Below are 14,443 nucleotides of genomic sequence, written 5' to 3' on the forward strand. Positions count from 1 at the left end.
AGCTCTGTATCTGGTTCTTGGAGTTAAATAAGATCTTCAGATCTGTTGTATATAACCTATTTCATTGTTAAAGATGATAGAATGCCCCATAATATGAGATGATTATATGCAATCTGTGGTTTTGGTTCTCTTTGTCCAACACACAAACACTGTCACACTCCACTACAGAAAATGATACACTACTGTCCATCATCTCATCTAACTGTCGGCAAGAAAGGCAAATAATCGTGTTTCCTGAAAACTGAACTATTCCTTTAAATTGTACCTTGCAAAGACATCTCAAGAGCACACACACACACTTATTATGCATCCAAAAACAGTTGATATGTGTCCTGACTTACTGTACTTACTGTACATCGCCACCACCAACCAAAACCACACATACACACGCATGTGTCTCCTTATTTCTCTCTTTCAATTCATTCCTGATAATGGAAGATTTCACAGACTCATATTCACACACTCACAGCACACACACACACACACACACACACACATGTTGTCCTAGGTCACTTTTGGGGACATTACATAGACTTACATTCATTTCCTGGAGACTTACCCTAACCTTAAGCATTTAGTATGAAATTAGTCCCTGAAAGTGGCCTATGACAAACATACACACACATACAAATCGGTGCTACATTACCAAAATCTGTTTTCCAACCTCTGCTGTGAAGAAGTCAGTCGTCCCTCTGAGAATTCCTTCCTGTTAATGGGGCTAAACATAGCAGAGCTACATAACCACACGCTCCCAAACTTGTTTTTGTCACGTAGGAGGACATTGCATTGACTTGTAATAATGCTCTGGAGATGTATACTAACCTAAACCAAGAGTCAATCTTAACCCTTAAACTTTACCCTGTGGGAACCTGTAGTTTATCCAAAAATGGGAGGTGAGTGTGTGAACAGATTTTTGTCCCTGATTAACACAAGAACACACACACACACACACTCGGCTCCCACACATTTATGTTTTTTTTTCTCAGCCAATTTATTCCTGATAATTGGTGCAAACATCATAGACTTATACCCTTATGCAGTATTCTACATCAACCACACACAAACTCTCTCTCACACACACACACACAGTCCATTGACAGTGTGTTCCTGTTAATGGGTCTGAACATAACAGACATTGACACAACACACTGTATAACCTTGACACTCCGTCTCTCTCTCTGTCTCTCTAGATGATGCGTTCCTATTGATGGGCCTAAACATAGCCGACCTTTACCCTGACACCACGCGCTACATCACCTACGAGGGCTCCATCACCATCCCTCCCTGCTATGAGACGTCCACGTGGATACTCATCAACAAGCCGGTCTACGTGACACAGATGCAGGTACATGCGTGTGGAATTAGTACAAGTAATGTGGGAAACAACACATATTCTGTTGACGGGGGGGCAGAAATGTAATTTCTAATTGCCTTGCCGTCACAGGGCACAAACAGCTTTGAATTTCAAATTACGACTTCAGAACCCGTAACTGAATCCATCTGCTTTTTCCTAAGTGGTTTAGATAAAAGAGGTGGTGTTGTAATAGTAATATAATGAAATGCAGCACATGTACACAGGGCACACAAAACCCACCATATGTTAAACTGCACTGCCTCAGTAGGAAAAAAAAAAAACCTCACTCTTATATCTTCTTGAAACAGTATGAATGGAGGATATTTTAAAAAGTGTGATCATGGCTTTCATCTGCATGCAGTCACAGTGACACAGCTATCAATCTAAACATCATGTTGCAGCTGGGTCCCGGCCGCTGAAGAGCAGCTGGATGAAACCGATTCAAACCCCGCTCTTCAAATCAGGAAGCTCGCTGTCAAAGTGCAGCACATTACAATCCAGTAGCAGCACTCACCTGCATGCATCAATGTAATCAACTCCCACACGCCATCTGCCATTTACTTTACACTTTATTTACTCCTGCTCTCACTCACCCGTCCTTTGTTCCAACTCATCTGTCATCCTGCTCTAATCTCTCTGACTTCTTCATTCTCTTTCCTTTATGTTTCTCTTTTATCAGTTTGTTTCCGTACAGTTTTTGCTCCTTCCTTTCATTCCTTGGCCTTCCATCTTTAGTCTTTTCCCTGTCCATCTCTTCTCCCTGCTCTCTTTGTTAACCCTTAGATGCACAGGTCATTTGAACCAACACTCCTCTATAAGTGGGTTGATAATGATCTGTATCACAATGAATAGTTTTTGAAGATTTGTAATCTTTATTTAATTTCACTGACAACATTTAAAAGAAAAGACAAACTTCCTGTTTCTAACTTCGACCGTTGCACACTGGTATATAGCATTTTACACAATTGTTTACTCTAAATCTCTCTAAAATATGCTACTTTTTTTCAGCCAAAGTAGCATAACATATTTTATCCTTGAAATGCATTACAGTGCAAACACTGTTATGTCCCATCAGTTATGATATAATGTGACCATTTACGACGTGAGATACAGCAGAATTATGACTGAAATAACGTCAGATCTATCATATGAATGGCTTCACCAAACTTTTGTTTTTTATTTATATTGTTATTGTACTAATAAACTATTAAAACACACACACACTATCTGCCTCTGGCTGCAGATTTTTGCTGCAATGTTGCAGCTCCACTATATCCACAGAATAATTAGATTTTTTAGAGAAGCGTCTTTCTATTTGTCGAGCTGTTGTTGCTGTGCTTCACTGTGATTGCTGTTACAGAGCTATGAGACCAGTGATGTGACTGACTGACTGTGTATTTGTTAATCACCACACAATAAAATCAAACAAATAACAATGAATGTGCAGAGAGGAGAAAAAAACTCATATTGATTACTTCTACCTAATTAATATGAAAAAAACAAAGCAAAATCATACTGTTAGAAATATATACAGTATGATATTGCATAAGAAAAAAAAGATTATAATACAGATTACAGTCTTTTTTAAGTATGCTGTGTGGGACTTTAGAGGAAGGTGAAATTTTAACCAAATGAAAAGAAGAGCTCCATAAGTTAGAAGCCCTGCATCTGACTTGTAAGACATAAATAAGAATATAATAATAAAATAAGAATAAGACATGAAATGATCTGGAAGATCTCCCTCCCTGAATTGTATCTATCTAATATATAAAAGCATATATTTGGAAAACATGAATATATTGTAAGAAGCTGAGTTCCCGGAAATAAAGGAACTTATTTCTGGAGGAGCTGAAGTGCAATGTGCATGTTGCAGTTCTGCACATAAATAAACCAAAAAAGCAGGTGGAGACTCCCACACAGTCAGAGTACCCAAAACCTGGAAATGATTTAAAAAGGGCCCCTGATTAGAATGCCTCCTGAACACCTCCCTGTGAGGGTACTGCAGCCACATCCAATTGGGAGGAGTGTGGACATTTTATGGTAATTGTTAACAATGCACATAAAAAAGTGAAATTCTGAGATCCTGCCCTGTTGCAAAAAAAAGTATTAATTTTGTTCCTCTACAGAGAGGGTAAGACTTCATTCACTTCCTGGCTTCAACACCCGACAGTGGTGGTGTTTGCTTTTTGATCTAAACCCAGCTGAACCAAATCGTCTGAGTGATTTAAACTCAACAAGATGAACTTGAATGAGCTTGATGAATTTCAGCCTCCATCTCTCCTCCTCTTCCATCCCACTCTTCCTCCACAGATGCACTCCCTGCGCCTCCTCAGCCAGAACGAGCCCTACAAAATCTTCATGAGTATGAGTGACAACACCCGGCCCACCCAGCCTCTGCTGCAGCGCTGCATCCGAACCAACATCAACTTCAGCAAGCAGGGCCGTGACTGCCCGAACAACCGTGCCCTCCGCCCACAGTACAGAGGTGAGGTGGAGGAGGGCAAGGAGGAGGGAGAGGTGGTGTTCCTGCATTAATAAATAGAATAAATCATCGGGTATTCTTTTCTGCCGAAAAATATTTTCCTTTTTTTTTTTTCAAAATATTTTTTTGCACTTTCATCTTACTAATTAGGGCAGTTTTTACATGCTTGTGCCAAGAGTGGAGCTATTTTTAAATAAGTTTTGGCAAACCTCTCAGGCTCATGGACCCCATTCACTCTCTAATAATAAACAACCAGAAAAATGTCCATCAAACCCAGTGAAGATAACATTTTGAAAGTAGTTCAACTTATTTATACTAATTGCATTTTCAGGAACACTATAAGAATGGAGATAGATGGGAGGAGGCATGTTCAGACTGAAAACAGCACCTTGTTTTGTATATTGCTTCAAGTACTGGCGGTGAGACAATGAAGTATGATCAAAGAAGTCCAGTTTGAATAACAGATCCAGTAGAAACACTGGGAAGTTGGAGATAGTTCATCCTCTAATATGACAGTAGAAAGTACATGGAATGTGCACTTGCATGTATCTGATTGGCCAAAGCAGCGTGTTGCCGAATAATGTTGCAGTTTCCTTGTGGCGATGTTGATCCAGGTTTAACTTTTTTGCTTGGTGACTCTGAATTTCTCAGTCAGTCAGTTATCAGGAGCTCAGGTTTAGAAATACTGAGGCCACCCAGTGTAACCCCCCCACATGAGTTCTTTGGATTAGCCAACAAACAGTTGTAAAAATTTCTTTTCCCACATTTTTGATATTCAAATATTCAACAGTTTAAATATATTTTTTGTGCAATTTTATTAGGGTGTGAATCTTTGGGAATCTCATGATTTGATTTGATTCTGATTCTTGGGTGTCAATTTAGAATCAACTCTCGATTCCAAACGTTTCTCAAATCAAACACGATTCTCGATTGAATGAATATAAAAGGGGGCACTATTTTCACTCTCTTGCTCCAGTATACTGTGTGCTAAATCATTCACTGGTGTCATCAGTCCACTGAAGTACAATATGAAATATAACTGGCAATTAAGATAAATGGCCTGCAGCCCTTTTATTTTAAAAAGTTAACTGTATTAATTAATGAATTAATGAATTTGAAAGCATCTTACAGTCTCCTGCCTGTATGAGAATAACTAAATGAGCGGGAGGCGGAGTTCTCTGCTGTGTTGTTATTAACATCATGTCTGCAGCAGTGGAGAGCAACCTCTCTGCTGTACCGTTAGCTCTGGGGAAAGACATCGTTGTCCAACACACTGAGCAGGCACAGGGTTTCTGAGGTGAAACAGACTGAGTTATTTTCTTCACCTCAGAGTTGGTTTAAATTGTTTATTGGTCAGCAGGTCATGTTTGTTTCTGCTGGAGTTCGCTGCTCCACTCCGCTAATGTGACTGAATGACAGCATAGAAAGTTCACAATATACTTCATGTTTACAACCGCTGCCTTTTTTAAAAATGATTCGGGAAGTCGACAACAGGTCTAACTTTACTTTTAAATGTTATCAAACGAAGAGAAATGTCCTCCCCTCGTTCTCCCCTCATCCTTCGCACTCCCTCATGCTACAACGCTACATGTAAAGTAAACTTCCGGTCTGTGTGCCGTAAATCTTTTCATCTGATTTTGCAGGGAATCTGACCCAGTGGCAGGCATTTAGAATAACTATCTAGAAATCTTCTCACTGATGGTCTCATTTTCTTATGTAGGTCATACAGAGGCATCAGAGGCATCATGAGACTGTTTCATAACTAGTTAGAAACTCCTTGTAGTTGCTTTAACATTTACAAAATCGATTTTTGACATTTGTGAATCAATTCAGAATTGTTGGAGATAAAAATCGAGATTTTTTTCACCCACCCCTAAGTTTTATCTCTCTACACAATTTAAAAACTACAGTGATGAAATGCATGTTATACTTTACATCTCACATTGCTTTTCTCTGCCGCCAGTAGAAACAGGGCGTGTGTTCATTATAATAGTGAAAGCAATCCCATTAAATGTGGTAATTAGAGGCGGGATAAAGTGATGTTAGGATGACGTGATGTATTGCGCTACTGTACAATATTTAAGGCAGCTCTGTGTGTCTGCGTTTCGCATTTTTATAACCTATACCTTACAAGAAGTCAGAACAAACAGCATCAGCTTGTATCTGTGTAAAATATATTGGCGCGTTTAGACTCTTAGCAGCAGCAGGAAGAGATATTAATGTGAAATCCTTTAAGGTCTGAACCTGCGATAGGTTTAGATAAGTTGTGAGCAATTGAAGGAAGTCAGTGGAAGTACAGAAATGCAGCTGATCATTGAAGCTGCCTGGAGCGGGGAAGGAAGATTGACTGAGCACAGCTCTTTGTCAGCAGTGTCTTGTGAGTGTGAGAATAGAGAATGAAACAGAGAGGAAGATCTCCTGGGAGCAAAAGAAGGGTGAGACACATATGAAAATAAAAAATATATATATATGCGTGGGAGTGCATTGTCTGTAAAAGCGGTAGTGTGTAGGTGAGCTAGTTGGCGTAAAAGAGAACAGTGGTACATGAGCGAGGCAGTGTATGTCTGCACACACACACACACACACACACACACACACACACAACAATCATGGAAGTGTTGCGCAGAGAGTGTAGGAGTCCTTGTATCCTTCAGGAAAAAAATACACTCGACTGCCTCTTCTGTGTACTCCGAATATCTTTGTTATTGATCCGGTTGAGCCCAGCGTGCTCTCCACAACATCAAATGGATTTTGCGGCCTCTGCTTCCCTTTGATTGTGGCTTGTTATAATACGGAACCGCAACAGGAATTTCTGTATTCAAGGTCAAAGAGCAGAGAGAACACAGAGTCGAAGAGGTGTCTGTAACCACTCTGAGCAATCGGACTTTATGAAAGGAGGAGAAAGATACAGGCAGGAAGACAAACAGTAGAGAAGGAGAACAAACATATTCTGTACACTCCAGAGGACTTTTGCAGAAATAACATGTAGACCTAATTAAAGCTGAGCTGGACAAGTCTTTGATGTAAAAATACTCAGTTGTATCATAGATTCTTGCAACATCATACCCATTCTAAGTAGGATTTTTTAAAACTTTATTTGCCCATAAAATCAGGTATGGTTAGTCATAACAAATTCATAAGCCAAGAATTCATATTCTGTATTTAAAAGTACCCTGTAGAGTTTCTGATCACTAATGGTGCCGTGGAGCAATGTTTTTATTAGTGTTTGTATCTCATGCGCGAAGACAGGCGATGCAATATATACACCTACCGTCTGTTAGTCCACTGGTTGACAGTTTGCGGTGAAACATGTCAAGAAACATAGCAGCGTGCCAGCAAAAGGCAGAGAAAAAGACTAGCATACATGTAAACAATACAGCTCTCAAAATAGACTCTCCCCCAAACACAAACATGAAAACGCTCCACAACAAGAAAACTGAACTCGCAACAAAAGTTCTACAACAGTGTAACCTGTTCCAGCCAATAAATGGACATCACAAAGTTCAGAGGAGTCTGCAGTTTATTACCGTCACAATCTATATTTTGTAAAGTCTCTCAAACTGTCTAAAAACTGTCACTGTTAGTGTCACTGTTTCCAGCTTTAGTAACTGGTTGTGCAGGGTAGAATTGCACATCTCCTGTTTTAGATTGGCTATCACTCTGGTCTCAAACATTTTTCCTGAGACCATCTGCATCGTGAACACTGCAAAGACTGAAATAAACTATGTAGAAGTCCTGAGCTGTAAAGTTTAGAACACTGCTTTCTCCATGGTAGTGATGAAGGCAGATGATCAAGAACTCAGATAACATTAATATACAGCCAAAGTATGAAAATGGAAGCACTGTCTCAAGCACTCTGACTGGCATGACTATGGCTCTTAAATAGTACGGTTAAGGGGAGAGGGAGGGAAAATGCAGAGAGACAGAATGCAGAGAGCACTCGCCGGCAATGAGGGGATCCCTGTTGGGAAATAAATGAATGGATTTCTCTGCTTGCTAGAGTTATTTTCAATATCTTTATCTCTTTCACAGGTTTATTCACCGTGAATATCTTCTCATCTGTCTTTCGGTTTTGTTCTTCTCTTACTCATACCCATTGATTTCCACTATTTATTTCAAGTCCCTCTTGTTCTGTCTTGTTTTCTGAGTTTCATACATTGTTAGCAGCAGGGTCTTCTGGTAAGCTGGCCAGCTGACCGACTACACTGTTTTGTACCAGCATGGAAAAAAATACATACTCAAAAGTCTGTACTCATGATCTTAAAACTATGGAACAATTCTCTGTCATTTTGACACTACTCTGAATCTATGGTCTCATCTTGGATTAGCTGATTTGGCATCAGCTGTTGAGTCATGCTTCACCATCATTGGCTCATTCACAACTGACTAGTAATGCCTAGTCCTATTCATGCAGGTTTCATGTTGGCCATTATAACCTGATACTGATCAGTCAGTGGGTCTTTTGAATCTGTCTGCCTGTCCCTCTAACATTTCAGTCATAGGGCAGGATATTATTAACAACTACCATGATTACCATGATAATTGTAAAAGGCATTCATATCGGATGAATCTTTGTGACTTTGGTGACCCCATGATCTTTATAGTACCACCATGTATCCTCCGTCTTGGTCAACAACATTGGTCCCCAGGGGAGTGCAAAATTTAAATTTATGCACAAGGAATATTAAGATTGAGTAAAAAATTGATGAGCACCCTCATGCTGCTCAGAGGAAGAACCTATTTGATTTTAATGACTGCATGGCCCAATTAGTGTACATTTACTTTCCACTTTAAGCCCTGCACTCGGCTCTAGGAAGAGCAAAACTGTCACTGTATGACCTTTTTCCTGTCCAACAGTTGTATTGTGTAAATTGTCCTGGAGTTCCTGGGTCTGTGTCCCAAACTCACTACATACTTATTCTCTACAGCATGTACTACATACTAATCGTTACAATATACAATTGTAGCAGTTAGAATATAAAAAATCAACATACTTTACTGTTTAATACTAGCAGGAAATTACATAATACAGGCAACATTGGTCATCCATCAAACTGTGACTTTAGAATGTAAGTTTTTGCTTTTGAATGTGTGAATGTGATATTTCCATCATTTGAGGCTTGACTGGTGCTCTTTTAATTACATCATCTTGTTGCGCCCTGTACTTCTACAATGGTTCAATGGCACCTGACTTGGAAATTCGTGCCACCAGTCATTTATCTTGATGACCGAACTCTTAATATTCTCATAACGGCGGTGGATGGAAACACACATTCATTAAAATTTTCTTTTTCCTATTTTCTGGAAATTCGGTTAAAACTGGGGCTACACATTTGGATGCCAATTAAATGTCACAAGAAACATCAAGAGAAAATAAAATGTCCCTGAGATTTAATACTTTTTAAAACATTTTGTTTGTTTTCCAAGATCTTTCTCAAAGCTCTAAGGAGCCCGGGAGGATCCATGGAGAAAAAAATAACTTTTTGTGCTCTAAATTTAATAATTTGTTGACTCAATTTAATAACTTGTTCTTTTGATTCAACCAAATTTGCTGTCATGCCTTTCTCTCTGTACTGTGTCGGGGGATAATAGTGTCCATCAACATGCCACTTGATCTTATTTAGTATGCATGCTGACAGTTTGAGTATACATAATTTCATCAATGTTCTATTTTAGATGCACTGTATACTCATAACCTGCTAAGAATGAATAAATAGTTTGGAATTGGGACACCATTTTAGTGTTTTTTCTCCACTTTGGCTCATTTTCTTCTTCTAACCCTCTCAGGCACACATTCTGTTTCTCGCTTTGTCTTTCTCTCCACAAGGTCTGAAACCTGAGGCACCTCTTTGTTCTTTTTTATTCCGTACTGCTTATCCTTTCTGTACTAATTATCCTTTCCTCCTTCTCTTCTCTTCTCTTCTCTTCTCTTCTCTTCTCTTCTCTTCTCTTCTCTTCTCTTCTCTTCTCTTCTCTTCTCTTCTCTTCTCTTCTCTTCTCTTCTCTTCTCTTCTCTTCCTCAGTGAATCAGTGGCTCCTAAAGTAGAAGATAAAAAGACGTCAAACTGCAGCTCCAGGAGAGGAGAGGCGAGGCAGGATTCATTCGCGTCTATTTCACAGAACTGAGCTGAGCTGAACAAACTGGAGATGAACTGAGTCTGCTGATTGACTTGAACTGAATGGAAAGCGAAAGAGCTGCACTTCACCAAATACAGCTTAACTAAACTGATCTCAGCTAAACTCAGCTGACCGAACTCAAAACTATCGGCTGTGCTGGCCTCCTACACATCCGCAATCTAAACACAACTCGTGCAGCACATTGTGGGTACAGATCAGACTGTGTGAAATAGACCATAAGGACTCTCCTGTCACTGTACTGTGTTTTTATTTATTGTGTTAACTCACAAAGACTGGACATATAAGGACTCTTAATCATTTTCTTTAACTGGTTTTCAGAGGGATGGATGTTACCTAAAGACTGTGAGTGTGCTGTTCAGCAGTGATCTTCCTTTGTCCAAATTGAAATCCTGGCTGCAGAAGTCAATTAAGAAAATTACTATCCATTGACTGGAGGAATTATTAAATTTCCATTGATGGTCTGAACCCCTGGCAACAAAGAAACACTCAGCTGTGGTATGATGTGAGACATAAAAATCTTAAGGTTCTGATACCAATTAGTAACTGAAGGAGGTAATTTTCAAAGAAGGTGTGAATTTCAGGGGACATAGCTAAAGGGAGAAGTCTGACATTATACAGACCTGAACAGATGGAGCCACTGGAGATCATAAAGAGATAGGTCACTCATTTTGCATGATTTTACAAAAGCTCACTTAAGTATTGAAAAAGCAGCGACAGAATTCACCTTGCATCAGGTCAGCAACATAAATGGCAGACCTTCCCGCTGCAACTTGAAGAGCTAACAGATACACCAAAAATGAGAATTGATTATACTAAAGGCCTAATTCTACAAAACCAACCATGACCATATTGACCGTTTGCTAACCCCATCCTCCGAACAGTGATTGTCCAATCATAGCTTAGCAACCATAACTAGGATTGGATTCTCTCCACATGTTGAAGCACTGTGCGTGGAGTAATACTCAATATCTAAAGAGTTTGAGGGGTGGGGGTTCTTTTTCTTTTTCTTGGCTTGGGTAAGTGTACACTTCAGCACCTCCAGCCAAACATGCATTATATAGTGTTACAAGGTTTTAAGTGTTATGGCGCTACCGTCAGCTTAAGTAGCCAGCTAGCTATGGCTGATAAAACCTGCAGCAACAGTTGTCATTTCAGCTGACAAAATCACCGGTTAGAAACGAGAAGCGGCTTTTGTTTACATCAGTGCCAAATCAAAGAACCATTGTTCCAAAAATTGCTGCAAATTTAGATTTTGATAATCTTTTACTGTTATTATTGTAAACTGCATATGTGCTGTGCTTGACAGGTGTAGCAACAGTAACTATGGGGGGCTTAGTGAACGGTCAGTTGACATTAAATGGTGAGTCAGATTTAACCGGATGAAGTAAGTTTCTCAATAACCTGATGTTAATGTCAGTAACAACAGACAACATGCTACAGTATAATTCAAGAGTCTCTTTTCAAAATAAGATTTGCACTACTTAAAATCATGGTCATAATTAAAAGTACAATTGCTGAAAGGAAATATCAGTATTATTGATCATGATATTATTATAGTAACAAATGTTCTTCAAATTCTGCTCAAATCAATCATACAATATTAAGATATAAAAATCAATTTCTCCCAGACACAGAATATGTGGGCCTCTGGTCAGGTCTCAGTTAGGGACTGAGTGGACCTGTGAAGACCTCTAGTCCACAATGAGCATGTGGAATTTCAAAACTCTTAAGTTGAGTAAAGGGTGACCTTCAGTGTGCATATTATGGATGGACATCATGGATCATTAGCTTGTCTGATTGTTTTTTTCAATTTGCTGTGATGTTGTATCTCATGAAGGGAACAAAGCTGGTTCTTTTTCTTTGATTTTCAAAATGTAACTGTAATAAATAGATGGAACTGAAATGTGGGTGGAGATCAATGTGATCACACGTAGCTCAGCAGAGAAATGCACTACTATACCACCAACTACAAATGTTCATTTCTTTTGGGGTTGTCTGAAATAAAATTCAAGGTATACTTTGAACTTGGATTGAGCTGAATTTCAGCTGAAATTCATGTGTTTTTGGACAAAATAAAAGTTGTCATTGTATGTATAACAATTGAGAAAGAACCTTGTGAATTTAACCCAGGCACTAAAACCTTCGGCCAACCTCAACAAAAATGATCTAACCACAAACAACAAACAATTTTTATGCGTAATCTACTTTTTATAGTCTGTCACACTAACTGCCCATTCCTCACCTCCGTTCAAGGCTACCTACTCAAAGCTATATTAACCACTACTCTACTATATTAATCTCTGACAGAACAGAGACGGTCGAGTTGCATCAAGAGTGCGTGGAATAAAAAAGACAATACCTCTGGTTCTGCTCCATCGTGAGCCTGACAGTCTTATAGAGTGCAATGCTAAATCAGTGGAGTACTCGTTTAATAAACCCATTGCTTCTACTTAACTATACAAATGAAGCTTAGCGAAAGTTCAGTCAGGAAGACTTTCTTTTGCATGCCAGATGTAGTTCTATTGCTCTGTCATACTCATCTTTCACGCATGCTCACTCTATTTCCCAGCTGTTAATGCCCAGGGTTGTAGTTTGAGTTTCATTTGTCACCAGTTGATCACTTGTATCCAATACCACAGTGACACACTTTCATTGTTAGCTTATTATCTGGTTGCTGTCTTTTTAAATATGTCTTTCTCTCTCCGCATCAGTCTGGCATGCAGCTGTTATGCATGTCCCCCTACCTCTCCATCTCCACCCAGTCTCCGCAGGATCATCAGTCCCATGACTTCATTGGCTATCAGTCTCATACAAAGTCATCAGCCGCCACCACCAGTGTCTGGACTCCACGGCGGGATCTATCTTACGGCTACTCCAGGGATGATGTCCTCGTGGAGTCCAAGCACCAAAGACTTATGACTATCATTTCTATTTGTATAATAAACATTATCTTTTCTCCATTCACTTGTCTCTCCAGATCGAACTGATACTAAGAGGAATCTGCAGGCAGACACTCTTTTGGGTGCGCATGTTTTCACATCATTAATTGAATGGCTGAATGCATCTTATTTTGTGACCTCCCAGTTTATTCTCTCATCACACTAACAAAGAATCATTTATACTACATGTCATCATATGATCAAAACTGGGATGATGCATCCTCAATTCAACTCACATACTAGTTAGTCAGTTAAACCAAAAATAAAATGATGATCTGCACACTGAAATGAAAATGAAAGTAAATATGTCCCAAGCAGATCCACAGGATTGACACTGGGGTCAATGCAGACATTTTTTGATCAAAATGTATCTGCTATAAAGCCAGCCAGTTTGCTACTATAATGACAGCTGTCAAAAATACCCAACTGCGCTCTGTTAAAACACTGACTGCTCAAAGTTGTGAGCGAGTGACCCATGGAACCACAACATATAACCAGCAGCCAGCAGTTTCAATTAGTCCAAATGATAAAACAGTGGCAGTGAGCAAAGCCAGCAGAGCTACTTTGGGATTAAAAAAAAACATTCAGTCATTATGCAAAGCCCTTATTTCAGTGACACTTTGGAGGTGAGCCACACCTCCACAGTGCTGCTAAATATTAAATATAATATTAATATTAAATATTAGATAATAAAACATCAGGACATCCATAAGTAAAAGTCAGATACTGATAATCCCTGCACCTCAGTGCAGGAATGACAGAGAAGGTCTGGGATGTGAAGGAGTCACAGACACACACATGATCAATAACCTGGATAAGGGATATGAATAACGAGGTTTCTTATGTTCAGTATCATATCCCAAACATGATTGGATACCACGGACAGTAGCGTGCATGTAAACTCACTGACAGACTATTTGTTTTTGATGAGGAAACAGACCACAGGTTGAGTAAAGCTGAATAAATTTGAATTGAATTAAAATATCAAATTATTATAATCTAAATATTGATTATTGAAATGAAAAGATCAATCACCCTCATTGACACCAGTGGATGTCAGTCCTGGGGCACCGAAAGGTCCAGAAGTGGTTCTGGATTGGTAGCTGGGTGTACAGTTTCAAGGGCCCAAAGGGTATGAAAACTCACACAAGTGAAAAATGAAAAAGCAATCGAAAATTTCTGACTGCAAGACTGCTGCTCTTAGCTCAAGGCCGCATGTGCCCCTATATATCAGGCGGCACCAAGTTTTGTCTGGGTTACATAATGTTCTATTATACCAGGTGAGAGCCGTTGCCCTGGAAGGCCACCTATATAAACCCAAAGGAAAATCCACATTATGTAACTGATCGTTCCATACTCAGATGGAACTGGCTGAGTCACACTCACTGCTGTTACAAAACAATAGCTTTATCTTAATATACATCAGTATATCATTTTAATAACATTGATAACATTATATAATGTAACATAATTGTAAACAGTTGCTGGTTCTACTTTATATAATTTAACAGGAAATGTGCAGGATAAACA

The 14,443-nt window shown here is 39.2% G+C and overlaps 1 protein-coding gene across 1 annotated transcript in view; it reads left to right on the top strand.

Moving 5' to 3' along the window:
• LOC122966106 (carbonic anhydrase-related protein 10-like) overlaps window positions 1–12,081 on the top strand; it is a 95,092-nt gene extending 83,011 nt beyond the window's left edge. The window contains exons 7-9 of the mRNA XM_044330091.1: window positions 1,191–1,345; window positions 3,665–3,839; window positions 9,860–12,081. Of these exons, the coding sequence (XP_044186026.1) occupies window positions 1,191–1,345; window positions 3,665–3,839; window positions 9,860–9,882 (353 nt within the window). The 3' untranslated portion in view covers window positions 9,883–12,081. The remainder of the gene's footprint in view (window positions 1–1,190; window positions 1,346–3,664; window positions 3,840–9,859) is intronic.
• Window positions 12,082–14,443: the final 2,362 nt, after the last annotated feature.

The sequence above is a fragment of the Thunnus albacares genome, chromosome 17 (genome assembly GCF_914725855.1).
Source record: "Thunnus albacares chromosome 17, fThuAlb1.1, whole genome shotgun sequence".
Classification (NCBI taxonomy): Eukaryota; Metazoa; Chordata; class Actinopteri; order Scombriformes; family Scombridae; genus Thunnus; species Thunnus albacares.